The following is a 26678-nucleotide window of genomic DNA, read 5'->3' on the forward strand; positions in this document are numbered from 1 at the left end:
TAAGACAAGGCTGCCCTCTCTCGCCATATTTGTTCATTATCTGTGCTGAGGTTTTCACAAATCTTTTGCACCAAGTTGAATCAAATCAGCTGATTCATGGTTTAAAATTCAGCGGGAACTTGTCTATTACTCACCTTCTATTTGCAGATGATAGCTTGGTTTTCACAAGAGCCACTAAAGAGGATTGTACGAATCTGAAGCAGCTTTTTGATTGCTATGCTGCTGCCTCAGGGCAAATCTTCAATTTTGAAAAGTCCTCCATGTTCTTCAGTGAAAATGCCAAGCAAGGGCAGATATCGACAATTAAGGATATCTTTCAGCTTCAGGTGGCCTCAAGACATGAAAAGTATCTAGGGCTTCCCTCAATGGTGGGGAGGAAAAAAACCAGCTTCTTCAACGAAATCAAGCTCAGAATTATAAACAAAATCTCCAATTGGCAAGCAAATTTTTTCTCGAGTGGAGGGAAGGAGATTCTTATAAAAGCAGTAGCTCAAGCAATGCCTGCCTATGCCATGAGCGTTTTTAAGCTCCCCCTAGGACTATGTGAGGATATGCAGAGGGCCATTGCTGGTTTTTGGTGGGGAAAAAAAGGGAGAAAAGATCTATTCACTGGTCCAAGTGGGAAAGATTGTGTCAAGCTAAAAAGAGAGGGGGATTGGGCTTCCGAGATTTGTCCAGTTTTAACCAAGCGCTAGTAGCAAAGCAGAGCTGGAGGATCATCCAAGCACCAGAATCGCTTGTAGCTAAGGTGATGAAGGAAAAATATTTCAGGCATTCAGGTTTTATGGAAGCACAAATTGGTTCAAACCCCTCTTATATATGGAGGAGCATATTGTGGGGAAGAGAGGTTATTCGCAAGGGCCTTAAATGGAGAATTGGAGATGGAAAGCTAGTGAAAGTGTACCAAAGTGGCTGGTTACCAAGACCAGAAACGTTCAAACCAATATCACCTCCAAGCCTTCCCCTGGATACAACCGTATTAGTTTTGATTGATGAAGATCATTGCTGGAGAGATGATGTAATAAGACAACATTTCCATCAAGAAGATGCTACACAAATTCTAAAAATCCCTCTGCCAAGACAACTAAGTCCAGACCAAGTTTTGTGGCATTATGACAAGAAGGGTAATTATTCAGTCAAGAGTGGTTATCAACTAGCTTTACAAATGAAGTTCCCAAACAGGCCTAGCAGCTCAAAGGAAGACAAAAATTCATGGAACTCAATTTGGTATCTGCAAATTCCGAAGAAAGTGAAGATTTTTATGTGGAGGGCAACAAATGACTTGCTGCCCACATCAGAGAATTTATGGAAGAGAAGGATTTTACAAACCCCCTGGTGTTAGAGATGCAGGAATCATAAAGAGACTATCTTTCACTCGTTGTTTGACTGTAAAGCCTCGCGAAAAATTTGGAAGCTTACAACCTTTGAAGAGGAAGTGAAAGCCCTGAAGTGTAAGGATGTCCTAAGCTTGTTGTTGGCTTTGGCTGATCGAAGAAGCAAGACTGAAATGGAGCTGATAGTTGCTGTGTGTTGGAGTATATGGCACTCGAGAAATCTTTTTATTTTCCAGAACAAAAAGGAAGATTTCCAACTATCTGTAGCTGGAGCTGAAGCAGAAGCAATAGTTCAGTCCTATAAAAGAATCCAAATGCCACAATTACAAGCATTTTCAAATCAAGATTTGGTATCCCATAAACATTGGAAGTGCCCCCCTGCAGGTTGGTTCAAGGTGAATGTTGATGTTGCTATAAAGCTAGAAAATCAGAGAGTGGGGTTGGGCATTGTAATTAGAAATTCAGAGGGCAAGTTCATCACAACAGCCATAAAGCCATCAAAATGGCTTGACATAGTGGATTATGCAGAAGCCGAAGCAACAAGATTCGGGCTGGAAGTAGTTGAAAGTGCAGGGTGTCTACCCTTAATTGTTGAGACAGATTCAAAGGAAGTCACAGATTTAGTTTCAACTAGAAAAAGCACAAAAGCTGAGATTTTTTGGATTGTTTCTGAGATTCAAGATACGATGAAAAGGCTAAAGCATGTCAAGTTACAGCACTCACCAAGAACTTGTAATGGTTTTGCTCACACACTTGCTAAGCTAGCTTTAGACTACACTGATTGTGTAATTTGGGAGGACAATCTTTCAACCCATCTTTTGTATCTATTCACAGAGTTGAATGATTGAAAGTTATACTTTCATTTCAAAAAAAAAAAAAAAACGAGAAGTGTATCACAAATAAAATGAGATGCATACTATAAATAAATAAGCTTAAAATAAATCAATATAATCTAAAATAATAAATCAACTACAATAAATACAAATTTTTACGTGAAAATCCAAATCGAAAACAATTGTGGGACCGTAGTATGATCTAACCTTCCGCTATATTAATAATGGGATTACAATATAAATTTTTCTCCAGATAACAGTAGATGTTGACAACGTCAAGAATATCAAATAATAACCTATGAGAGATAAAATAAAAATTAAAACCAGTAGATATCTATGTTGCCACTTTCTTTTCTTTTTATTTTATATATTTTTTCTTTAACTAATTTCTTCCAAATCCAAAATTTAATAGTAATTGTATGTCAAACGAGCCTTTTAAACTTTGGACTTTTGGACCATTTAAATGAGATGAACCCAACAACTTTGGGGGATATCTTTCGCTAAGATATAATGCATCGACCAATTGTCATCCTTTCATTGGACACAAATCCGACGTGGCAAGATCATCAAACCATCATATCCCGGCATTACAAAGATCTTCCTACGTGGCCAAAAACGGGCCCAGAGTATCTTTCAAAACCAACAACAACAAAGAAATAGATCTATGGATATTGTCTCAAGATAACGTGATAAGGTCACTAACTTCTCATTGGCCAATCTAAAATCCACAAACGCATCTTAGCCGTTGGATCAACAAAATCAAAGAAACCAGACCCACGTTAAACAGAGGCCACAAATGACAGCTACAAAGGCATGCACACAACATCAAATTTTCATATTTTTTCATTAGCTACCCTTCTTCCACCACCACCACTCCTGCACTACGAGGCTCATAACTCTCGTCGGGAAACATGGCAACCGTCACAACACAAGCCTCGGCCGCTGTGTTCCGGCCATGCGCATCCAAATCCAGGTTCCTTACTGGGTCTTCGGGTAAATTAAATAGGGAAGTGGCCTTGAAACCAGTGAGCTCAAGCGCTTCTTTCAAAGTTGAAGCCAAGGGGGAGTGGTTACCGGGCTTGGCCTCGCCAACTTACCTCAACGGCAGGTACAAAACTTAACTCAAACAAAACCCCCTCAAAGTCATGTCAACAACTGATGTCACATGCATATATGCGATCAGTTTAGAACAATGTCACGTCATATTTTACATTACTTCTAATACCAAATTCTCTATATCCTCCTGATTTTGTAAACAAAGTGTTGCTATCATTTCATGCTACTAAAAATCTAACATTTACAAAATCTCTTGATGGTTTTAGCCTCCCCGGTGACAATGGATTTGACCCCTTGGGGCTTGCCGAGGATCCTGAGAACTTGAAGTGGTATGTGCAAGCCGAGCTTGTGAATTCGCGCTGGGCCATGTTGGGTGTTGTTGGAATGTTGTTGCCCGAAGTTTTCACAAAGATTGGAATTATTAATGTTCCTCAATGGTATGATGCTGGGAAGGCTGAGTACTTTGCATCATCATCGACCCTTTTCGTGATCGAGTTCATCTTGTTCCACTATGTGGAGATAAGAAGATGGCAAGACATAAAGAACCCAGGAAGTGTCAACCAAGACCCCATTTTCAAGCAGTACAGCTTGCCTCCAAACGAAGTTGGGTACCCCGGTGGCATCTTCAACCCACTCAACTTTGCACCCACTGATGAGGCAAAGGAGAAGGAGCTTGCCAATGGTAATAACTCGGCCAAATTGGCTTATTTCTATTGATAAATATTTGCTTTATTTTGATTCGGACTAATGTTTTGAGAATTTTGAATGCGCAGGGAGATTGGCAATGTTGGCATTCTTGGGATTTATTGTTCAGCACAATGTGACAGGCAAAGGGCCATTTGAAAACCTCCTGCAACATATCTCTGACCCATGGCACAACACCATCGTCCAGACACTTAGTGGTAATTAATCAAAGATGGATTGGCAATTCGGGATCCTGTTTCTTTCTTTTGTAACCATGAATCTGTAGTTTTTGAGTGAGATTTGAGCATCAATGTAAACATGGAAACCCTCAATGTACAGGGGAACTATGATGGAATTTATATTATCATTTTACACCACTTGTCCTGCTTACAAATAGAAAAATTTACTTTACTAAAGCAAGAATGATGAATACAAAGAAATGCCATCAATTGCTCTAAAAACAACAATCTAATTCGAATCCCCATTTCTACTAAAACTATGATCATTTTTCTACATGTGTATAATGTACAGCTTGGGTGACTCGATGTGTTAAGACAAAGCCATCCCAGTTTTACAGGGAACTCCAAAGGAGATCGTATTTATATACATACAGATGGTATATCAACTTGTATGATTTATATCCTATTAAAAGCTAACATATATATTACCCAAAATTACCTGATGGCCTTCGCCCATCTCTTTGAATCCTCTTTATATATCAGAAACCTCATCTAAAAATTTGACAAGCAACACCAGAACAAAATGTATGTCCACAGAAGTATTTTACCATAATGCACGTTCACTTCTGTGCTACCAGTCTTCGCATCGGATCAAAGCCATGTTGACTCAGGAAAGTCTATTTGTTTGCTGCAAGAACAATGACAATGATAAAATAATTTTCAACTGCAGATAGGTTTAAGAAAACTGGGGATTAGAAATTAAGAAAATAAACAGAAATATGAACAAGAAAGGCTCATGTCATACATGTTGATCTGAACAGTTGTATTTTATCTTGATAAGAACAACTTATACTTTGTTTTGATCTAGTGCCGAACCCTATTACAGAAAGATGCAAAAGAGAGAACTCAGTTGTGAAATTGATATAAACAGATGGTTTATACTCTGTGACATAGAGGGCTATTTGTCCTAGAAACACCACAATGATTACTATCACATGAAGATAGTAGCCTAGTCTTAAATAAAGAAGGATGACAATGTCTATGATATTAAGGTATATTTTCCACGAACTGATAGAAAAAAATCAACACCCCCACCCCCCCTTTTTATTTTACATACAATTGAGCTATGAACTTTAGATGACACCAGAAATGGACTCAATGCCACTTGACAAGTCGTCCATTTCCCAGCAAGGCTCAACCCAGCCCAGATGATAACTGAAATACATCAAGTTTATAGCCCAAGGTTTGAATTTATTAAATAAAAAAGTCAAAGAATTAAACGACTCTCTGCAGTTGGTATTTGTAAATTGCAATTAAACAAAGAAAATTGGTATTACATAAAGTACATGGAATAGGATCCTTACCTGGTGGTAGGAATTCTCATCAAACATGGCAATGCCACAAGGGCCAGAAGCAGAAACCCAATCATGATGCCCATTGCCGTACATGGGTCCAGAAAGTTCAAAGTTGCTATTGACTTGAAAAACTGCAGGATTTCCTTGCAAGTTCATCTCAGCATCAGGCTTCAACTTCTTATCATCTGAAGGCAAATTCAAGCTACTATATGGAGGGTATGAATATTGCTCTCCAAGTTGTAGACTTATGCATGCACTGTTACTCAACTCATTCAAGTTGCCACCTCCATGTTCCATATTTTCAGCCTGCCCTGAATTACCAACCTCTATCTCTTTACCAGCGCCCAAGAAACCAGAATAGCTTGAAATGTGGGCATCTTCTGAACATCCCATATCTCTGTAATAAAAACAAGCAATGGTAACAAGAGAGAGAAAAACCACACGGCAGTTTATCCACTTCATCAGTTAAACTAAAATTTTAACAAAGAAAAAGCAGGGTTGCCAACATGAGTTATAATTACAATTACTATTCCTAGTACCATCCAATGTAGTAGCTTCATGAAGATGGCATCCAGTTATGAATTGAAATAAGGTAGTGGGCAATTGAATTTTAAGCCAAACACATGTCAGCAGTACACGCACCTTTGAGGCAGGAAGCTTGGGTCATTGGGAACTAACATATGTTGATTGTCATTATTGGGAAGCCATGATAGAGATTGGTTTTCTTGCATACCATTCATCATCAAAGGTAAATGCATCCCACTCTGAAGTTAAAGCAAGATTAGTGCATACAAAAAAATTTCTGACACTTTTGTGTGTCTGTATCACTGTGTGTGAAAGACAGAGGGAGGGATTCTGCATTAGTTGAAGAGTTTGTTACCTGGCCCGCAAATTCCAGTGACATAAGCTGTTGCTTCCCGAAATTTTCCTGCCAACAGAAGAAGCTAGATTAAGTATATCAAGATACTTGTAACTCACTGTTAATTTGCACCAATTTTCAGAATCTCTCAGAGAGAGAAATTATGACATAAGTTATGCCATTTCATCCAATGAATGATATCTAAATACTTGAAAAGTACATTTTCAACTGCCAAGTTGCAAACATTTAGTTACCAAGATGAGATTAAGAACTTTTCTAAACCACAGATAGAACAACAACCTTCCCAGCCTTCCCAGCACAAATAAAAATTGAATTAAATCCTCATGGTTAAGAATTAGGAATAATAAAATACATAAATAATTGCATTTCGCAGGTCCCAAAAAAATTGTTTTGTCATATTGTGATCAATTAGCAGTTTCCAACATCAGCTTATTCTGACATGGCGTAGATATAAATACCATCAAACTTACTGCAGCAGTAGTATTGAGCTGGGGGAAAATATATATATATATATATATATTTGTCTGTTAGTGATATATTCACTTTGTTAAAATGATGATGTCGTCATTAGAGAATTATTCTGTGTGTGTGTGTGTGTGTAGCAATGACATTATAAATATAAATATTAAAGTTGTGGTTGGGGCAGAATTTCAGCCTGCCTTCCACGGAATATGAAAAACATAAATTTAGATGTAGATAAAATTAAAAAATAACTAGCTTAATAAGAGGAAACATTGTCATGTGGCTACAATGAAATGAACCAATATCATACCTTATGTAGACAAATTTGGTTAATTGATTCTCTTAGTGAGTTCTCCATCTGCCTAAGATGTTCGATGCTTTCAATGTTACCAGGATTGCTCCAATAGCTGAATGGACAAAAGAAACAAAATTAGATTAACAAAAAATCAATACACATTACTCGCACACGCACACGTTCATGTTTATTCAAGTGTGCCTACTTACACATGATATAGGATGTATAAGTTGTTAGAAGAAAGCATGGTTGTATTAAAGGAAAAGTGAAAAAACAAACGACGTTCAGTTATTCTTGAAATAATACTTTAAATATTTAGGGGAAATTTTGAGAAAATTATTATCATACTTTTATTTGCTGACCTGCTTTAAATTTTGAGAAAATTTTTAGGGGGATGGCCTACGAAATCAGAAAAATGTCAGACAAGAAAAAGCTGACCTGTCCACCAGTGTAAGATTTTATGCTTAATTTAGATAGCCAGCTGCAAAAGAGCTCAGCTACTGCAGATGGCTCTGGAGTTTGATTTCTACTAAACAATGAAATTGCTAACAAATTAAATAACAAGAGGCCCACAAACCAGGCTCGATATGATCTTTTGAAACCTTCATCGGCCCCTTGATTCGCACACTCACATGGTAAGTGTTTCTGTCTGCAATTTTAATTGCAGATAATATTGACTGATGACAAAAATGGACAATAAAAAATATGCAGTTATCTTTTCAGTCAAATATGGTCAAGCAGGTCCCATGGTACGCTTAATGTCCTCTAAAAGACTGGGGTATGTTTCCAACTAAAGTGTTGGTAAACACCCACTTTTACTTGAAAGCTAATATTAATCAACCCCACACACACTTATATTCAAGAATTGGTGCTCCATTCCACAACAGCTTTGGATTAAAAGCCACAGAGTACCTCAATCCCAAACATACCCTTAATCAGATTAGATATAGAAAAAAATTTTAAAAACAACCAAGCAAGAGTGCCAATAACAGACAGAGACATGGTCATGCAGATAAAAATGCGTTTTCGTATACTAAAGTTTTTAAAAGATGCAGCAACTGACCACATCAAATGCAAGGAACAAAAGGTTGTTGCATGGCATTTCATTTAACCGATATTTTTTATACTACAAAAAAGGAATGAACTGAAATAATGGAGCTGTTACAGCCCTTATCACTAAATTTTGCAGTGTCAAAAATCCAAAAAGAACAGAAAATACAAATTCACACAAAAATGATCTCCATGACTAGACACAAAGAACTCTTTAATAACGAAAACACCAAAGGTTCACCTCAGTCTCTGGTGTACTTCCGTAAGTTGAGCTTGCAATATCCTTACTTGATGAGTCAACTCCTACCCATCACAATTTACAAAAAAAATACTTTACTGACACATATAGTAAATTAGGATCTTAAATCATCATAAATGATGGTGATGCTGGTAAAAATGTGTACCTCCACCGTTTGAGTGCTGCAAGAACAAATAGAAGAGCTATTCATATACTTCAAAATTTTCTCAAACAAATATTAACAACTTAACAAAACAACTAAATACCTTGCACCCAAAAAGTCTTGTATGTTTACATCATGGTCCAACTTCTTGAAGGTTTTCTTCAGTGCCTATACTCTCAAGAAGAACATCAAATGTCCGCATCAATTGAACAAAGTATTGAGGGTTCAACCTACACTTAATGCAATAAAGGCAATAGAATAAAAATTAAATTTTTAAAAAATGGGTTGCAATCAATCTTACTTCGAGGCTCTCCAACTTCCTGTTACAGTAAAATTTCCAAAATTATAAGTTAGATGTTATGAGTACCAACTTTAACCAAGTGAACTATAAGAATATATAAGTTTAGTAATACCTTTTTGCCCTTTCCTGTGGAGTTAATTGAGCAAACCTTGCAATAACCTCTTCAATATTGCTGAAAGAGTAAGAGATACACCAAATTACAATATATTAGGGAGAATATTTGAAGTGCCCCATAAATGTCAAATTCAAATTTGGTTTCAAAGAATATTTTCTTTTAGAATTATTATTAAAGAAATAATAAAAATAAGAAATAGAAAGAACCATCAAAAGATCTTATCCATATTGCCCCAAATTAAACAAGAATTGTTAAATCTTTTCGACACGAGAAAATAAAAAAAAAAACTTATAAACTCCCATCGTACATAGACGACAAGATGCACAATTAAAACCTTCTCAAATATGTCTAATTGCCTTAACTGCAGATGCTGTTCACTTAATTGTTAGTTATGAAATGTTTTCTGTAATGGCTCTCTTTTTTTTTTTTTTTTTTGGGGGGGGGGGGGGGAACTTACCAGCATGTAAAATACCTAATCTTTAATCGTACGACAAATGGCATTCTCTGAACATAACATTTCTGACATGACTAACAAGAATGATTTAACCAGAAAGACACTCATAACAAGAATGACTAGCAAATTGGAAGACTGGCAAAAAGAGAAAATAACTTCCTTTTCACATAAACTTTCGCCACACTTCTCATTATAAGTGCCAAACAAGAATAGCACATGTCTTTTAGGGGATACAAGAGTAAGAATCCTTTGTTAATGGCACATGTCTTTTAGGGGACACAAGAATAAGAATCCTTTGTTTTCTCATAAGATATTGTACGATTCTCACTATATGATATGGCTTTCTTCATCCAACTAAACTTATAGCTTAAGGATGCATTTATGGTTGCAGGGTGTTGACAAAGACATGCGCAGCCAACAATCCCCAAAATTTGAACTAAGAACGTGTCTTAAACTTTCTATCAACATCTTCATCCATCACCTCACACCCAATTATTTGTGTCAAGGAGCCACAACGAAAAGAATAATGAATAATGCAATAACCATATCGAATTTCAGCAACAACAATCAGAGTTGCAGAATGGACAGTACATTTTGCATCAAGTGAAGGAAAAACTTTTAAACTATCGAAGATGAGAAGCAGCCTGAGAAAACAAACAGATTGCGGAAACACTAGTGAAAAGCACCAATTAGCTAGAGGAGAAGATGTCGACCAACAAACTCAAGCATTATGCAAGATCTTTCCAAGAAAAACATATTACTAAAATCATGCATATTAATTTTGAATTGAACAAATTTAAAGTACCTGCGCTGTCCATGGAATAATGTAGACCGTCCAGTTGGAGAAAACATAAGAAGGACAATATCAATGTCACACAATATCGACAATTCCCTAGCTTTCTTTAAGATCCCATTTCTTCGTTTCGAATAAGTCACTTGCCGATTGCTAGTGCTCTCTAACCTCTTTATCTTTAACTTAACCCTTCCCATCCTACCGAAAACAAGAAAAAAAAATTAATAGGAATAAAACCCTTACTACTCCTATGACCCAACAAGTGTCTTGAATTTTCCAATATCAAAAATCAAATGAATTCATCCAAAAATCATTCCTTTTTCTCCTAGATACAAATTTACTCACTTTATTTGTGCAAATATAGACTTCTCCTTCTCCAACTGAAGCTCTCATCCCAGGCAGTACCACTGGATAACAAATTGCTTTTCACCAAAAATTCATACCAAAAATTCGCAAAGATGAAAAACTAAAAGAAAAATTAAAATTGCTAACATATCTAACCTCGAACGTCAAAAGAAATAAAAAATTGATACAGACCTTTGATAATATTTTCGTTTGCTTTTGTTTATAAAAACAGACCGACTATGCGAATAAGCCGTTGAGCTTAAAAAACAGAAAAAGACATCACTGGGGTTACAAAACAAGCAAAATTCTTGACACCCACTAGGAAAAAAAACACACTTAAGAACAGAAAAAAAAAAATTATAAATAATAAGAAAGAATACCGAGATAATAAAACCAAAGAGAGAATGAGAAAAGCAGAACAAATTTACGGAAAATTTAGTTATAACAGTGATGAATTAGATATTAAGGGACTAAAATGAAAAGGAAAACGAGGGGAGGTAGAGAATGGAGTAATAGCTCACAGAATTGTGACGAAGGGCCGAGCTGCGATTTCGGTCGTTAAATTGAGCGGGACCAACCAACGGCAAATTTGTGTATGTGCATATTACAACACAGACAGACACCCCCCTGTTCTGTTTGTGTTTCTGCTATAGTTTAGTGTGTCGAATGGACGGTTAATTTTTTTCCACCCCCTCCCTCTCTTTTAATGTGCTTTTGCTTGAAATTGTTTTGATATGTATTAAAATCAGAATTCTGTTAATATTCACAATAAAAAAATTTATTATATTGTTTTAAATAATTTTATTGTCCACAATTATAATTTATACTCTCACATAATACGAAAGATATTTATTCTACTCCAAAATATAGAGAGACAATTTTACTCCTACCTAAATTCATTAGGAGGGGAATTAAGCTTTTACTTGAAATTTGAATCCTCGATACTTCATTTATGCTCAAATGTGATATATTTTCAATTTTAAAATAAACTTAACATCCAACAAAGAGTTGGTTTAATTTGTATTTTGATATATATTTTTTAAATATTTCTAAATAAATTAATTCTATTTCAAGCTCATATATTTTAAATGTTCGAGTATCTATATGTTACGGGTGTAACTCTTCTTCTTTGTTCAGAGTAAACTTTAAGGTACTAGGGCTTTAATTATATTACAATAAGATGAGTTCCAACAAATTTTTGTGTGTACTATTACAGTGTATTTACTAATCAGTGATCAGAATGAGAATGAATGACAATCAAGAATAAGAACCAGAATAAATTATTTATTTGAACTATAAGAATCGAAATCAGAATGTAATTCATTTATATTGATATGTTTACTTTATCCTGTAATTAGAATAAACTATTTTAATTTACTAAAATTCCCTTTGTTGATTATAGTCCTTAATACTATTTAATAATAATAATATTATGAATTAATAATAATAATGGAGATCGCTGAGATGCCGAACGGTGATGAGTTGTTGATTTGAGATCGCGCGCACGTGATAGAATCGAACGATAATGGGTTGCAATCAACGACGAATTCAATCAATGACTAATGCGAGATCAGTGACGAGCGGCAGTACTGAGTGATGCGAGAGAGAGTGCATATCGTTTCTAAGCGAGAGAGATGAATAGCTATTAGATTAGGGATTTCGATTTTTGTTTTCTTTTTTTTTAATTTATAATTTTCAATGACAAAGAAGGTATTTTTTAGAAAACAAATAAAATAATGGGAACATTTTCGTCATGGCTGGGAATGGTATTGTGATTCCCCTTCATCTCACCCCCCCCCCCCCCCCCCCCCCAAATTGGAACCACAAGCTCCTTATTGATTCCTTATTTCGTGTGGGACTTGTCCATCTTATTCCCATTCCCTTTTTCAATCAAGCAAATAAACTCCTTCATTCCGATTCCTCCATTCGGATTCTCATTGCTGTTCCATTAATATATTTTTGATGTAATATTTTTTTCAATGAATACATTTATTCGAATTATGCTCTCACATGAGGAGGAGAGGAAAATGGGTTACATGTTGCCCATTCTGAATCATTTTTCGAAGTGTTACGGTATAAATTATGCCATATTAGTAGTTATCTTCATTTAGACTTTAAAGCATGCATATTGCTTGTGAACACAGTGTTCAGAATGAATCCATTCAAATATAAATACTAATATCTTAAAACTTAAATCCAAATTGCTTGATAATTCATAGTGTCTCGTTGCCAACAATCTCTTTTAGTATTGTCAATGATTTGCAGTACGATGATGATTGATTGACCAATAACAGCTACAACAGTGAATAATTTAAACAAATATCTTAGATGAACTTGAACAGAACAAATATATAAAAATAAGCCCCCACTGTGGAGGCACAGAAACAGAGCATTTAGATGAAGAGAAACTGATACATAATTTTATTCACCAAAGTCACAAGACATAACATTGATCATTCTACAAAAATTAAAGACACATCCACCAAAAGGCTAATAATATTATAAGCACAGTTGCTCCTTGACAAGAAAAGACACAACAATACAATTGAAAATATATATATATATAGAGATGGCGGGTGGTACATGCCCTCCACTGCCAGCCAATTTCTGTCTCTGCCAATTTCAAAATTAGAGCAGAGCAGAAACCACCGTACTAGAATACATGATCAAAATATAAAACGCCAAAGGGCCATTTCAAAATAAGCCCTTTGTCATTTTGATACCAGATTCAACTAACGCTATTACACTCATTATTTTATACTTGAAAATGTGAAAAAAAAAAAAAAAAAAAAAAACTGCTGGATTTTGGAGGCTGAGTTTCAACTTCAGGGAACTTGCAGGCCACTGAAGGTTTGGCCAAAGGACCAGCCAGCTGGGGCAACATTGTTAGAGACAACAGTGTGGCCATCACTTGTGGTGACCTTAAATGAGAGGCTTTGGCCATTGAGGTAACTGTTACTTTGCCAGTTTTGACCCCAGTTCCTTGACATGGGTTGCCAATCAGTTCTTGACCCTTTGATTGAAACAGCACGCACATCACCAGCGCCTCCGACGTTTGTGATTAGGACTAAGTTGAAGTAAGAATGGCCGTTGATCGTGAATCTGATGCCTCCCTTCCTACTGCATGGAACCCTGGGCATTGCCAACACATAACACAGGATCAGAAGCTAACCAAATAAACTATTTAAGGCTCCGTTGTCGTGAAATTGGAACCACTAGCTATCGAGTGAAAGTATACCGATGCATGCATCGAACAGCCGTAGGATAAAATCAGCTGTCTTCTAATTTCTATTGAATGTTTCGACTAAATAGCTAAAGTCCAAAAACATGTAATAGAATATATGTGTTTTCCTGTCTTTTAGTTTGATTTTTTTTTTTTTGTTTACCAAACACTTTTTTGTTATTGTGCTCTTGAACTTACCGAACAATGGCTCAGGGTAAAGTAATAAATGTAATAGATTTTCCATCGGGAGTAAAATTGAATTAATCCCCAAAACAAGGTCAGAAGATTTGAATAATCATTTTAACTGCTTGCTAGTTAAACACAGGACCAAATAGTGCCCGAATAAAAAACAATATGAATATTTGTAGGATTCAAACGGGTCACCTTCTGTAAGACACAGGTACTATCCCAGCTTTGTACTGAGCAATTTGTTCAAACACAGGCTGAGAGAGGTCAAAATGTTGCTGGGGAGGATTGCACCAGCCACCGGCATTGTTTGGGAGAGCATTATTTGGAGGGCAAAAATTTGTGGCAGTAACAAAAATGGAGCCCGGACGGCACCATCTTGGGTCATTAACACACTTGATCTCAAAACAAGCCCCACAGCTCATGCCATTGTTGAAAAGCGCAGTGCTCAGAGCTGCTGTGTTTGTCCCATATCCCTCGCTGTATAAGTTTCCATACCCACAAGCGCCACCTGAATAATTAATTAATCATCAGCAATTTGGTTTTAATGTTGATCAAAATAACATGAAACGAAAAAGGTTTATGACAGGCATACGACGTACCCATTGTACCAGAGGCATCACCCCCACCATAAAAAGTGGCATGAGCATCAGTCCATCCCTGGCCATAAACAGATGAGACTAAAGAAAGAATCCCCAACAACAGCAGCCCAAGAAATGCCATGTTCCTGAAACCCTTTTGCTTGCGTATCTTTTTTAAGAGAGAAAGAGAGGTTCTTGCTGTGAGTGATGGAAATGGGAAGGCGCTGAGTGGGGGGAATTTATAGAAAGCATTTGAAGGAGGGTTTGCTTGAGGAAAGCAACCAACGTCACACACACAGTGACACTACGGCTAAGAAAAAATGCTAAGCCAATTGAGGTGTGGGGACATTAAACCGCCAGGTGTGCAAGCGGTTTTTTTGGCACTGCAAACAAGGCCACTTTTCTTGAAACCACGTGCGTTTCGAACTTCTCTTGTTTATACGTACAGAGGCTCAGGCTGGTAAATGATAATAATAACACTACTACCGTCAAGATTACATAAAGATTCCAATTTAAGGTCATAATAAATTTTAAGGTGATTTTGTTCTCCACTTCCCCTCCCTGCCTCTGCAGGTAAAAACTGCCAGGCCAACAAGAAGGCAACTATCCATGTACCTTACAGATTTTTGCAGCACGTCCTTTCTCCCAATTAACTAGACAAGAGTAAATACACGCACCATAAAATTTAATTTAAAAGAGTATCTAAAATATATGAAGAAGGCCACTTCGGCCTTGGCTGAAGTGGTGGGCTGCTTAGGGCAGCGGTTCTAGCCCCCACAAAAGCATTGTAGAGGCTAAATGTTTTCAATATGTAAAAATTATTCTCCCTTGCGAAATGCGAGTGGAGTATAGACATCTCCTTTCTGTGAGGGGTTATTTGTACTGGACATGTACTTCACAGAATTCAATGTAATGATATAAGTCACAATCATGTATATCTGATTGTAATTATCAGTGTAATATATCTGCTATAATAGCAGTTGTTGTAAATATCTGTGTAATACAGTAACCTGATGTTTAATCAGTTCAAAAAAAATATATATATATGAAGAAGAAGAAGAAGAACATCTAAGACGGTTTCTTATCATAAAGAAGATTTTCTTCCTTTTTGTTGTATGTATAACGAGTAACGTTTTTGTGCTATGTAAATTGCACAAATTTATTACCATTGACAAAACACTTGTATTACGGACAACAGAAAAAATTAGCGGCGGATACACGATGAGCTAGTTAGTTCACCATAAGTCCTTCGTCATTTGTTCCTATTAGTTCTTTTGGCTTTTACTTTAGCACCAGTGAAAAGCATGGATAAGACAAAGAAGATAAGAAGTGTAAAGTACGCAACTATGCTTACATTTTTTTAGCTAATGATTTGCAATATTATGCAAGGAAAATGCCTTTGTTAACAGCTAAAAACAAGAAAATGACAAGATTATTAAAGCAATTATTTGCGTACAGTATGAGAATCAATTTTTAATAGCCCGACACCACGACTGTTAGCCAGATAGTCAAAAAAGATACATTACAATTTCTCTTTCAAAAAATCAAAGCATCTATGGAAAATTCTCGAGGAAATATTCACCAATTCAACCTCTTTTAATGAAGCTTACTATCTTAATGCTCGGAGAGCACCGGCCTTGTTCTTTGGAAAATGACATGGCATCAACCACAGGCCCTAGCCAAATCAAGGCACCAAAAATTTGTTGAAGACCAGTATTGCTTGCATTTAATTTCCCATATAAATGAGCAGACCAGCTTAGTCCAAATAGCATGCTTAAAACCGACCAAATTTCAAATAAAACACTTCATGTTAAATGATCCTTACTATCTACAGAACCATGAAGTATGAAAATGGTGATGCCAAATTTGACCCGTTTATCATATGAATATGGATAGTGGTTTCATTAAATGCTGCACGCAGATTAAACGGAGGTAACACATGGGTGATGTTGTAGATGATGTATGCATGTGCGTTTGATGTAACAACTTGTTACATTGATAGGACCAAAGAAACAGCTCAACATCATTTACTATACTAAACGACATTTATTGCCAATTTGCTGCAGCTTCCTCAGAAGCTGACAAGCAAAATCTCGGATGGGAGAAATTTTAAAATACATTAGAGATATGTTAGTCATATAATAAGTAAATGATGTTATAATATATGTGTATTTATTTTGAAAAATCATCATGCAAGTGGTCAGTAGCGAAGCTAGCACCGTATTTTGGGGTGAGTTATTAAATTTATTTTTTATTTTGGGTAAAAACTCATTTAATTATTGTATTTTAAGATCAGTGTTTATTTAGTCTCTGCATTTTTTAAAATGTCTCAAAACATCACTGTCATTAAAGTATCGATACCCCTATCGTTACTTTTTATTAGTTTTTTACTTACTTTTATAATATTACCCTTTTATAATAATTTTTTTGTTTGGACATTAATAAAAAGAAAATAATTAAATTATCAATTTAACCTTAGAAAATTAAAAAAATTATATTAATTTTTTTGTAAGCACCATTTGAACACTTGGTAGTTTGCATACAATTTTTGAAAATTTAATTTTTAATAATTAAAAATTAATATAAATTTATTTTTATTTTTAGAGTTAAATTAGTAATTTAATTATTTTCTTTTTATTAATGTCCAAACAAAAAAAATATTATAAAAGGGTAATATTATAAAAGTAAGCCAAAAACTAATAAAAAGTAACGGTAGAGGCATTAATACTTTAACGGTATGGATGTTTTGAGGTATTTTAAAAAATATATGGACTAAATAGACACTAATATTAAAATATAGGAACTAAATAAGCTTTTACTCTTTTATTTTTTTATAAGTATTAATAAAGAAAAATTCATAAATTATAATTAATTATTATTTTTTTTCAAAAAGCTAATCCGGCCTGCAGCCAGGGTTAGCCAACCCTTAGTTTCGCCACTGCAAGTGGTGATTATATTAAATTCAATTATACATGTCATGCATGCATCAATTGGTTATAATACATCAGAGGTATTCTAAAATTTTTCCTTGCCTGGCCATAATGGTGAGAAATTTTAAAATACATCAGAGGTACTATGTCACTCATGTAACAAGTAAATGTTGCTATGATATGTGTGTATTTAATTTGAAAAACCATCATGCAAGTAGTAGTTTGGTTAAATTCAACTACATATGACATGCGTACATCAATTGATTGTAGTACATCAGAAATATTCTACAATTTCTCCAAGGTAGTAATTAAATAATAGAAAGATGGAATAGAAGAAGCCTTGCTAACTATACGGTCCACGAAGGATTTTTTTTTTTCCCTCCCCATGCTTTCCGCCCACTCGAATAATTCTGTACCTAGTCTAGTCTGTAATATCTTTCTCTTTAATTAGTTGCTTTTTCAGCGTTCTTTTTTCTGCAATATATATCTTCAGCAGCTTCTTTCACAGCTTTCTTGTTTCTTATGCCTTATTCATCCCATTAATACATTATTAAATTATAGTGCAACACGAAATTATCAAATTCTTGCTTTTGTATACGTACAATCATTACACATAACTAGCTGTAGTAAAACCATAACTACGGTAAAAAATAGGCTCCGAACAAAAGCATGATGTCTAATAAATAGCTTTTGTATATGTTTTGTACAATCTCTCGAACAGTACGTTCAAAAACTTAACAAGAAAAGAATTACCATATGACAATTATAAATTGGTTGGACCATTCTGTTGGTGGAATTTAGCTGGGGGTACGCGGTGGTCATGTAAGAGTAAACAAATATCAACATACATAATCTATAGAGATGTGTACGTACAAAAAGTGATATGTGTTCACAACTCAATTGGTATTAGAGAAGGCACCGCATAGATAGTACGGGATCAATATAGGTGTGGCTTCGCGACTGTTGTTATAGATGGGGCGAGAGCTGCTACAATCATGAAGCCCCACACACACACACATATATATATACTCTGATTACATGCATACACCGGCGGCCTGCTCTGTGTTTTGCGCTGACACCAATTACAAATTAATAGGGCGACCTGTCGAGGGTTGCAGAGGATGGTGAATTGTTATTATCCTAATCCCACATGGAATAAACATACCATGAACCAATGGTACCCTTTTCTTACAAATTAACCAGGTTAATTTCTGGGTTGAGTTCTATTTATGATGAGTACTTGACATCATATTTAAAAATGCTCAGGTACATGCAGTGTTTTTCATTCTCTTTAATTTCTGCGTCAACTTCTACAGAGAAACTTAGCAGATGATAAGAATAATTTTTCTCATCTGCCTGTTCTTTTCAGAGTTTCTGCAACCTTGCACATTTAATCAGTAAAAACAAATCAATCTCAAATATGAAATCATTATCATCGAAATTGCGAGCCTACAAAAACAAGTTGTCAAACTAGTGCACTAAAGGTTTTGGATACGGAGAATTTAGATGGGGCAGATGGCGAAATCAGGTGCAGGCATTTAGGTTGATGAAGGCAATGTCAAGTGGGTTATAGGATTGCACGTAGTGATGCACTTGTCTCATAATCCATGCATCATTTTCCTAGCTTGGTTTCAACACTGAAGAAACCGGAGTTTGCTGAACAAACTGATCGCCACAGCCAATCTTATTTTTTACCTCTCTATGGATTGTGTAAATTTCAAGTGGTCCCCTTCGTGTCTTTTTGCTCTGTACTTGACGATGTTATGAATCAATCATCGGTAAAATGGAGATGCTGAGACTACATCCCCTCACAATTTACTGGCCATAACGAATCTTAAAAATAATTTTCATATCAATTTACTTGACAAACGCAGAAAAATTGGACCATATACAAACACCATCATATAGATAGAATTCATAGAATCCTCAATTGAGGATTTTGTTAAAGAAAAATTAGGTCCTATATATATGCACCCAAGTACACATCAATGAACCTGTTGACTTCTATCTCACGAAGATAATTTTTTTGGACAAGTTTATAATTTAATTTTAAGAGTATCTATCAAAAATATTTTAATTTTTGTTTACTCTTCTTGTGTGAAATCGAGAACTTAAGAGATAGCTTTTTATTTTTTACTCTTTTCTCATAACATACGTATAGCCGCCCCCCGCCCCCCCCAAAAAAAAAAAGAAAAAGAAAGAATCAATCGACATGTCGAGATATCATGCACTCGTCAGAATTGCTTAGAAGTGTTCATATTATGGCATGATTACGATAGTGCCGTGAACCAGACGCCAAGCTTTTCACATTCGCTAAATTGAAACTAACTGCCACTTTATTTGTTATCTCCTTCACTAATCAACATATCAAAAGTAGTGACTACTGACATATACGGAAACCCGACTGTTTACGCATGCAAATATATTTTGTAAATTAGGGGACCGAGCCCATGTGCATCGATCTTTATCATCCGTTGAGTCCGAGAGTTGTAAAGCAATTTTCTTTCTGGAATGGCAGCCGTAAACCACAAAAGTCGACACCGTCTTTTCCGGACAAGATACTCACCAAAAGCATTTGAAATTAGAAATTAAGATTTGGTTATAAATATGATTTGGCTCCATGCATGGGCTGACTTGGACGTCGAATACGATTGTTAAAAATTATTTATCATTGTTTACGTAAGTGAAGTAGGTTAAGGTCGAAGTTAAAGATGAGGAATATTTTCCACTCTCTGGCAGCCTTCCGCTTTAAGTTTCTTTCCTTTTTCTCTGCAGAGAAGAAAGGAACTTCCGAAAGTTTAAACTTAAGAAGGATTTCGATTCAATATTAAGTTGATCAGTGCTGAATTCTTTATTTATAATTTTTTTATTACACGTTCATGTAATATAAAGTTAAAGATTTAATTAATTTTGCATTTTTATTCAATAATTACTAATTGTATATTTTAAAAAAATTAATAAAAATCAACTCTCACTAAATTAAATTCATTAACTAATGGTTCTAATTTATCTCTTCATGTTGTAGATAATCATTTTTTCTTGGAAGTTAGGCATGTATTATAGAATATTAAGACTCTGTTTGTGCTATTGCTTTTAAGCTAAAACTATTGTGAAAAAAAAAAACTTTAATTATAAAATAAAAGTTAATGATATGTAATAATTATAATTTTTCAAATAATAATTTTGACAAAATTATATTAATATACTTATAAGTCACAGTAATTAATATTTACCAAATATATTAGTGTTGTAACTTTTAAATTATAACTATTCAACATCAATAATAAGAAAGAGGGGCTAATTGTTTTCACAAAGTCATTTTACAATAAATCATTTATAATTTTAAAAAAGTTATTTAAAATGAAAATAAAAGATGTTAAAATTTTAATATTTGAATCTCAATTTAAACTAACTTTATTTTATCTAGTATGATACATGTTAAATTTTTATATTAGCATTAATTAATATATATATATATATATATATATATATATATATGTATAAAATAAATTGGCTTTAAGTCCTCCGGGCGGACGCAAGGAAGGTTCAATGAGTAACTTCAAAACAACTGTTGATAACAAATCGATAAATCAGTACTGCAACATAGGGAGATATGGTGGTGGTGGCAACTGGCAACGATATCAAAGAATGTCGCATTCAATACTGCTAAATATAGATCTTTGCAATCTCCATGACATAACATAAGCACCGCCGCAGCAGAAAATGACCAGAAACGTCCCCAGATGATTTCGGCTTCTCCAGCACTCGATCAGACCAAGTTCCACGTTACCAGGTGCGATTGAAGCATATATCTTTCATTCTTTTCAGTTTAACCACCCACTTAAAAAGCCGAAACCAGGTGTTATTTGCTTAATGGCCGAGCCGTCGCTGCCATCAAATCTAAAGAGAATCGATGCTGGATTCTCAACTTATTTTTTAATCGAAAATCAACCTCTGCGACAATTATGTGATTACAAATCTCATTTGTTAGCTTGTCCGTTTTTCTTCGTTCCGTATTGGGGCTTTTCAATCTGTCCAAATGGAAAAAAAAAAATGTCTTGACACATACAGATTGTACAATTGTTTAGGACAGTTCACCACCTTTAAATAACTCCATAATTTTACATTTTGAATATAAACCGTGGTTATTTTAGACGTGTTTTAAGGTGTAGAGTGTGAATTATAATCACATACATAAAACGATAAATGATAAAAAAAAAATTATAACTTTAATAATGTGATTACGAAAGTATTTTTTATTTTAAAACAATTTTAATATATTCGAACTTTTAAATATATTTTTTTTTATAATTTTAACTTAAAAAAAATTAGACGCTTCTTAAATATATATATATTTTTTTTCCATTCGTTTCTTATTACGTGTATGTTTCAACTAATTCTAATAGCATACAAATTCATAAAAACTCATTGAATATATAAGAACTAAGGGTGAAAAAACAAAGCACCATAATTCAATTTTACCAAGGAGAAAACCCCATATATACCCGAAACTAATGAGAAAACAAAATACACTCATGACGTCTCATTCAAATGCCTGTCGTCTGAACTTTTTCTTTTCTCTCTCATCTACGCCCTCTACGTTTCAGGAGTCACCACTAAACCAATCTCCATCACTGTCAAGTCCATCACAATTATTAACACAACATTTATTTTTCAATTTTCTTCTTTTTAAAACACAGTTAACAAATTGGTTTATAAATCAAACTTGATAAATTATAAATTTTACATCTCGTCTAAGGCGTTTGTTTCCTTTGAAAATGAACATTATTATCAAACTAGTTGAAGATTTTTTTCATATTCAATAACAGCTAATTGTATATTCTTTTAAAAGTTAACAACAAAGTCAGCTCATCGCTAAATTAAATTCCAAATCAAAGAAGATATATTTCTGGTGGCCGATGATCTGTACTTGCTTGGTCGTGAATCCGATTCAATATTAGATAACCCAATTTGTTCACTGTGTTTTACTCAAAAAAAAATAATAATAAATAAATATTGTTTAATTTGTTGATGGACTTAGTTGGGATTGTTGAAAAAGAGAGAGTGCAGATAAAACATAAATTTTAATTTTAATTTTTTTAATGGGTCTATGTATATAGATTAGATTAGATTAGATTAGATTAGATTGAAAAGGAGGGCTGCTAATACATATTGCGGGGTCAAGTGTCATCACTCCTTTGTTTTTTAAAGGAGGAGTGGATTAAACCCAGTAAACACCTGGGCTGAAACGAAACCTAGCTAGGCCCAGTACAGTACAAAAAGGCTGAGAGGTCGGCTAAGAGTATTCCTTTTGACACCCCAGTTTTATCTTTATTAAAACCCCCATTAATTACATTTATTTAATACCAAATATACCCTTCTTCAAATAAATACTTTTCTAATTGTGATTTTTATTTTTTCAGAATTTCATTCTGTACTTCCTCAGTTCAAAACTCGGCGTACGCAATCGTGCCTATCTTATTGGCAAATAAAATCTCTCAAGTGATAAATTTTTGAATGCCAATAAGTAATTTAAATTAAATACATTTTAGATTTACAATTTAAAAGATGTATTCTTGTATTGAAATAATTAAACTGCAAGGAGGAGAAAGAAAAAGAGATTATTTTAAATTTATAGGGGGCTAATTAGAAAAATGAAAGAGTTAGATACCCAAAAAAATGATTCGCAGAAGTGGTGGGTTGTTGAACCAGGAAGAAATTGAAGGCAAAAAAAAAAAAAAAAAGGAATTCAGCTGCGGGTTGAAGAATTTAGAGCGAAGTGAATAAAAAAGAGTTTCACTAAACTTATTTTCTCCTCAAGTGTAATAAAATTGAAAGTGGGGTTTTATAAACCTCGATGGCTAATTCATGATCAATATTCAGTCCCATCAAGTTCAAGCTGGGACTGTGAGGACTTAACAGGAAAACAACAAGAAAAATCAAAATTTCTGAAATAATTAATAATTTAGGGGCACTGGTGAAAATATCATAAACCATTTCCATTAATGTCTTTCGTTGCCCTAATAGTTGTCCCGTCATATATAAATAATAAGTTCACAAAACCCTAATATTTGCCGCCTCTCTCAATCTCAAAAATCCCTTCTTCTCACCGCCTGAGCGTTCCTTCACCTTTATAAATCTCAGGCCTTATTTAATACCCATTACCTGAAACCTCTCTCTCATGGTAAAGTTCGAATTCTTTTTCCCCTTCTCCTTGTTCATGCGTTTTGATTTTGTTCAATGTTTTTAGTCAAAGATGATTTTGTATGTGCCTATGATGGTGTTAAATATACTTTGAGAGTTACATCTATGAAACGAATTTAATCTGAGGCACTTGGCCGTCTTTAACGTCAACAAAGCTTTATTTTTTTTAACCATTATTTTTTTTCCAACGCAATCTTTTTAGGGATCCTTCACATGCTTTGAAAGATCGTCATTCAAGAAAAATGGATTCATGTATTGTAAAATATGCAACTGATGATAAAACAGACAGGGACATCAGTTACTCCCGAGGGAGAATGATGACTTAGTCTAATGGGAATCTCTCTGATGCATATATGATGTTGATTTCTTTGATTTTGTTGTTTGTTTTGTTGCTTCGATTCAAAATTTATCTCTTGGTGGTTTCACAATTTGTTTTTTGCTTGCATTGATGAAAATTTATGGACTTTTATACATTTGGGTTAACAGTAATCTTTTATATTTGTCAATGTGGCTTGGGTTTCATGTTTTAGGTTTTATTTGAGACACACGCTTATCTGTTCCAGTGCTTCCACTGGTGCCAAAGATGGTTTTATCTAGAATTACTATGAGTGATTTCTGCGACAGGCTGGGGTACCTGAGTTCTCTTTTACATGTTGTGTTTTTCTCAATCTATTAAAATTTGTTAGCTTGTTTGCATTGTTGCACATTAGTTAAAATTTAATTGATAATAACTGTTGAATACTATTAACTTCAATGGCTGTATGACATTATGCTGTACTTGTTGTTTAGAACAAAATTTGTTCCTGGGACACTATTGGGTTGCCAATGCTAGGCCATGTGGATTTATGCTTTTGGGCACTCATTTATATTCTCAGAAAAAGACTCAAATTTCTCACTTCAATGATTTTGTAGAAGCAGCTAATGCACGTGACACATGCACATGTTTTGAATTTTTGTGGTTTTTGTGAATGATATGTTATCTCTTTAAAGTTCTCAACTTGCCCATGATGCATCTCAAATGTACGTATTATCAGATATAAATTCTGATGAAATCTAATTGTCACTACCTCTGAGGCATATTGAGAATTTTCTTTTTTGATTATGTAACCAAACTAAGTTGAGCCAGCATCAAGTTATTTTATAATTTTTTTTCTTTTTAAATAACAATTTGGTTAGAGTTTATAGGGGGGTGGAAAATCAATCTTTTCTTGTCAAACTTGCAAAATTACAATTTCTAATGCTTTATTCTTTGGGTGCATCATGAATTATGATCTCAATAATGGTCTTAAATATACTGTGAGTACATGCTAAGAACAGAACATAATCTGAGGCAACTTATCAATTATCTGGCAGTTTTGCTTAATTTGTTTCTGTTAAATGATACATGAATTCTCTTTAGCTATGTGTGTGTTTTTGGTTGCCATTTTGGTAATAACTATAGTCAATGCATTTTTATTTGTCTTCTCATTTGTTATTTCTCTCTCTCTCTCTCTCTCTCTCTTTAAGAGCATATATGTTGTGAACAGAAGTTAATCTGAGGGAAACCTAATCTGTACCTGGCATTGCACCTGCTCGAGAATTTGATTAAACTGATTTGGTACTAGTTATTGCTTGTTCCTTGGGTAATGGGTGATTGGTGAATAAGAATTTTGTAAACCTCTATCCCGTTTCCCTTTGAGACTATTCAAGTTAATTCTATATGCCTTTTAAATTATCTTGCCAGTATAAGTGAATTGGTGTTGCAAAGGCCTGATGATTGTTGAACAAGAACGGAGATTTGAATCATGTTCATGTTGCAGCCTGATCCCATAAATCGGGCTCCATGAACATGTTATGTAATAAACATTTCTATTTGAAATATGAAGGCCAGGTAAATATTATTTTCGATTATTAATTTTTGTGGTTTCAAAACCCTGGTGGACCAACTTGTTTAATTTCTTTTTTTGTTTTTGATCTGTATAATTTAGTTTGTTATTTCCTGGTTCTTTTTTAGTGTTCACATTTAACAATCAGAGATGAACCTACTAAGCATGAGATGGGAATAATTGGAGCCTTAAACCTCAAGAATGAGGTGAAGAGTCTACATTGAAATCTTCAGCTTATTTTGTTCTTGTTCATGATGCTGAGCTAACATGAAAGTTTTAACTAACAGGAAGAGTTTGGTAATTATATCCTTTTTCTTAGTCTTTGGTAAATTTTTAATGATTTGAGCTAATTGAATATTGGCCATTTTTAGTGATTTAGCGCTTTGTCCCCCCCTCTTGTGTGTCAAGCGGAGCTGTAAATTTTCATATGGTTTTTTGCACTCCCTTTCTTATTTTGTAAGTATTAAGCTAATTTTTTCATGCATTCAGCCACATTTTATTTAGCATCCAACTCTATCTTACATTTAATTTGTTCATAAATAAAAAGGGGTGCAAGGGTTTATATGAAAATTCATATTGTGCCATAACAAGGTGATGTGATAGTATTGATACAGCTGTTGCATCATAGCCGGAGCTGGACGGATGGACCCTTGAATAATGCTTTAGGATTGTTACTGGCATTTGTATTAATATTTCAATTTCTTTTAAAATTGTTTCTTTTAGACATTTATGGTACCGATGTTAACTAATATGGATGGCAAATATCTAATTATCCAAGTATAAATTTATAATTATCTATGATGAATATATTCATATCTAACATTTAATATTGAACATGGATATGGATTTCATCCTTATAAATATGGTTATTCATGAATATTTGTTTTTTATTATATAAAAAATAATTAAAAAATGAAATAAAAAATAATAATATAGAATAGGTAAAACTAGTACTACATTCCAATATCAAATCATAATATGAAATTACGAAACATCTCAAATAATAAAAATCAAAACTATGAATTAACAAAAAGAAATTATAATATGAAAAAACAAATTAATTTCAAATTAAATACAAAAAATTCATTCTTCTAACGCATCATTAATTTTCAATTAGACCATCATCGTTAATCTGCAAATTAAAGCAAAGCA

At 34.2% G+C, this 26678-nt stretch overlaps 3 protein-coding genes, 1 long non-coding RNA gene and 3 other non-coding genes across 12 annotated transcripts; 5 read left to right on the forward strand and 2 right to left on the reverse strand.

The window, feature by feature from the left end:
- Positions 1–2985: 2985 nt before the first annotated feature.
- Positions 2986–4284, forward strand: LOC102630539 (chlorophyll a-b binding protein P4, chloroplastic). The gene is made up of 3 exons (XM_006477403.3): positions 2986–3275; positions 3490–3905; positions 3997–4284. Exons 1-3 carry the CDS (start codon positions 3079–3081, stop codon positions 4131–4133), a joined length of 750 nt encoding a protein of 249 aa, XP_006477466.2. The 5' UTR covers positions 2986–3078; the 3' UTR covers positions 4134–4284.
- Positions 4285–4376: 92 nt separating this feature from the next.
- On the reverse strand, positions 4377–11246 carry LOC102630847 (agamous-like MADS-box protein AGL65). Of its 6 annotated transcripts, XM_025098875.2 has the most exons (16): positions 11059–11246; positions 10730–10795; positions 10538–10599; positions 10205–10390; positions 8943–9002; positions 8831–8849; positions 8633–8697; positions 8533–8548; positions 8370–8431; positions 7656–7727; positions 7094–7190; positions 6322–6369; positions 6084–6205; positions 5451–5838; positions 4892–4963; positions 4377–4774 (listed from the first exon to the last, which is right to left on the reverse strand). In XM_025098875.2, the coding sequence occupies exons 4-15, from the start codon at positions 10387–10389 to the stop codon at positions 4934–4936; spliced, it is 1164 nt and encodes a 387-aa protein (XP_024954643.2). In that variant the 5' UTR covers position 10390; positions 10538–10599; positions 10730–10795; positions 11059–11246; the 3' UTR covers positions 4377–4774; positions 4892–4933. The 6 variants fall into 6 exon arrangements, with proteins under 6 accessions (XP_024954643.2, XP_024954642.2, XP_052294451.1 ...); XM_025098874.2 differs by lacking the exon at positions 10730–10795; XM_052438491.1 differs by having other exon boundaries at positions 10538–10795.
- A 1689-nt stretch (positions 11247–12935) lies between these two features.
- Positions 12936–14750, reverse strand: LOC102606649 (expansin-A1). The gene is made up of 3 exons (XM_006477407.4): positions 14549–14750; positions 14145–14457; positions 12936–13669 (listed from the first exon to the last, which is right to left on the reverse strand). Exons 1-3 carry the CDS (start codon positions 14667–14669, stop codon positions 13363–13365), a joined length of 741 nt encoding a protein of 246 aa, XP_006477470.2. The 5' UTR covers positions 14670–14750; the 3' UTR covers positions 12936–13362.
- Positions 14751–23046: 8296 nt separating this feature from the next.
- On the forward strand, positions 23047–26275 carry LOC127901303 (uncharacterized). The gene is made up of 2 exons (XR_008053462.1): positions 23047–23641; positions 24192–26275. It is a non-coding gene; the product is annotated as an uncharacterized LOC127901303 (long non-coding RNA).
- On the forward strand, positions 23723–23794 carry LOC112498439 (small nucleolar RNA Z267). Its single transcript, XR_003065755.2, has one exon. It is a non-coding gene; the product is annotated as a small nucleolar RNA Z267 (small nucleolar RNA).
- Positions 23925–24013, forward strand: LOC112498441 (small nucleolar RNA R44/J54/Z268 family). Its single transcript, XR_003065757.2, has one exon. It is a non-coding gene; the product is annotated as a small nucleolar RNA R44/J54/Z268 family (small nucleolar RNA).
- On the forward strand, positions 24661–24738 carry LOC112498449 (small nucleolar RNA snoR122). Its single transcript, XR_003065764.2, has one exon. It is a non-coding gene; the product is annotated as a small nucleolar RNA snoR122 (small nucleolar RNA).
- Positions 26276–26678: the final 403 nt, after the last annotated feature.

This window comes from Citrus sinensis, chromosome 3 (genome assembly GCF_022201045.2).
Source record: "Citrus sinensis cultivar Valencia sweet orange chromosome 3, DVS_A1.0, whole genome shotgun sequence".
Classification (NCBI taxonomy): domain Eukaryota; kingdom Viridiplantae; phylum Streptophyta; class Magnoliopsida; order Sapindales; family Rutaceae; genus Citrus; species Citrus sinensis.

Coding starts and splice junctions, on each gene's coding strand:
- LOC102630539 (XM_006477403.3), top strand. CDS start 3,079: ATGGCAACCGTCACAACACAAGCCTCGGCCGCTGTGTTCCGGCCATGC. Junction 3,276..3,489: donor CCAACTTACCTCAACGGCAG/GTACAAAACTTA, acceptor TGATGGTTTTAG/CCTCCCCGGTGACAATGGAT. Junction 3,906..3,996: donor GGAGAAGGAGCTTGCCAATG/GTAATAACTCGG, acceptor TTGAATGCGCAG/GGAGATTGGCAATGTTGGCA.
- LOC102606649 (XM_006477407.4), bottom strand. CDS start 14,669: ATGGCATTTCTTGGGCTGCTGTTGTTGGGGATTCTTTCTTTAGTCTCA. Junction 14,458..14,548: donor TGATGCCTCTGGTACAATGG/GTACGTCGTATG, acceptor TTAATTATTCAG/GTGGCGCTTGTGGGTATGGA. Junction 13,670..14,144: donor GTACCTGTGTCTTACAGAAG/GTGACCCGTTTG, acceptor GGCAATGCCCAG/GGTTCCATGCAGTAGGAAGG.
- LOC102630847 (XM_025098874.2), bottom strand. CDS start 10,389: ATGGGAAGGGTTAAGTTAAAGATAAAGAGGTTAGAGAGCACTAGCAAT. Junction 6,206..6,321: donor CACTGGAATTTGCGGGCCAG/GTAACAAACTCT, acceptor CTTTAACTTCAG/AGTGGGATGCATTTACCTTT. Junction 4,964..5,450: donor ATGAGAATTCCTACCACCAG/GTAAGGATCCTA, acceptor TTTCTGTAATAG/GGTTCGGCACTAGATCAAAA.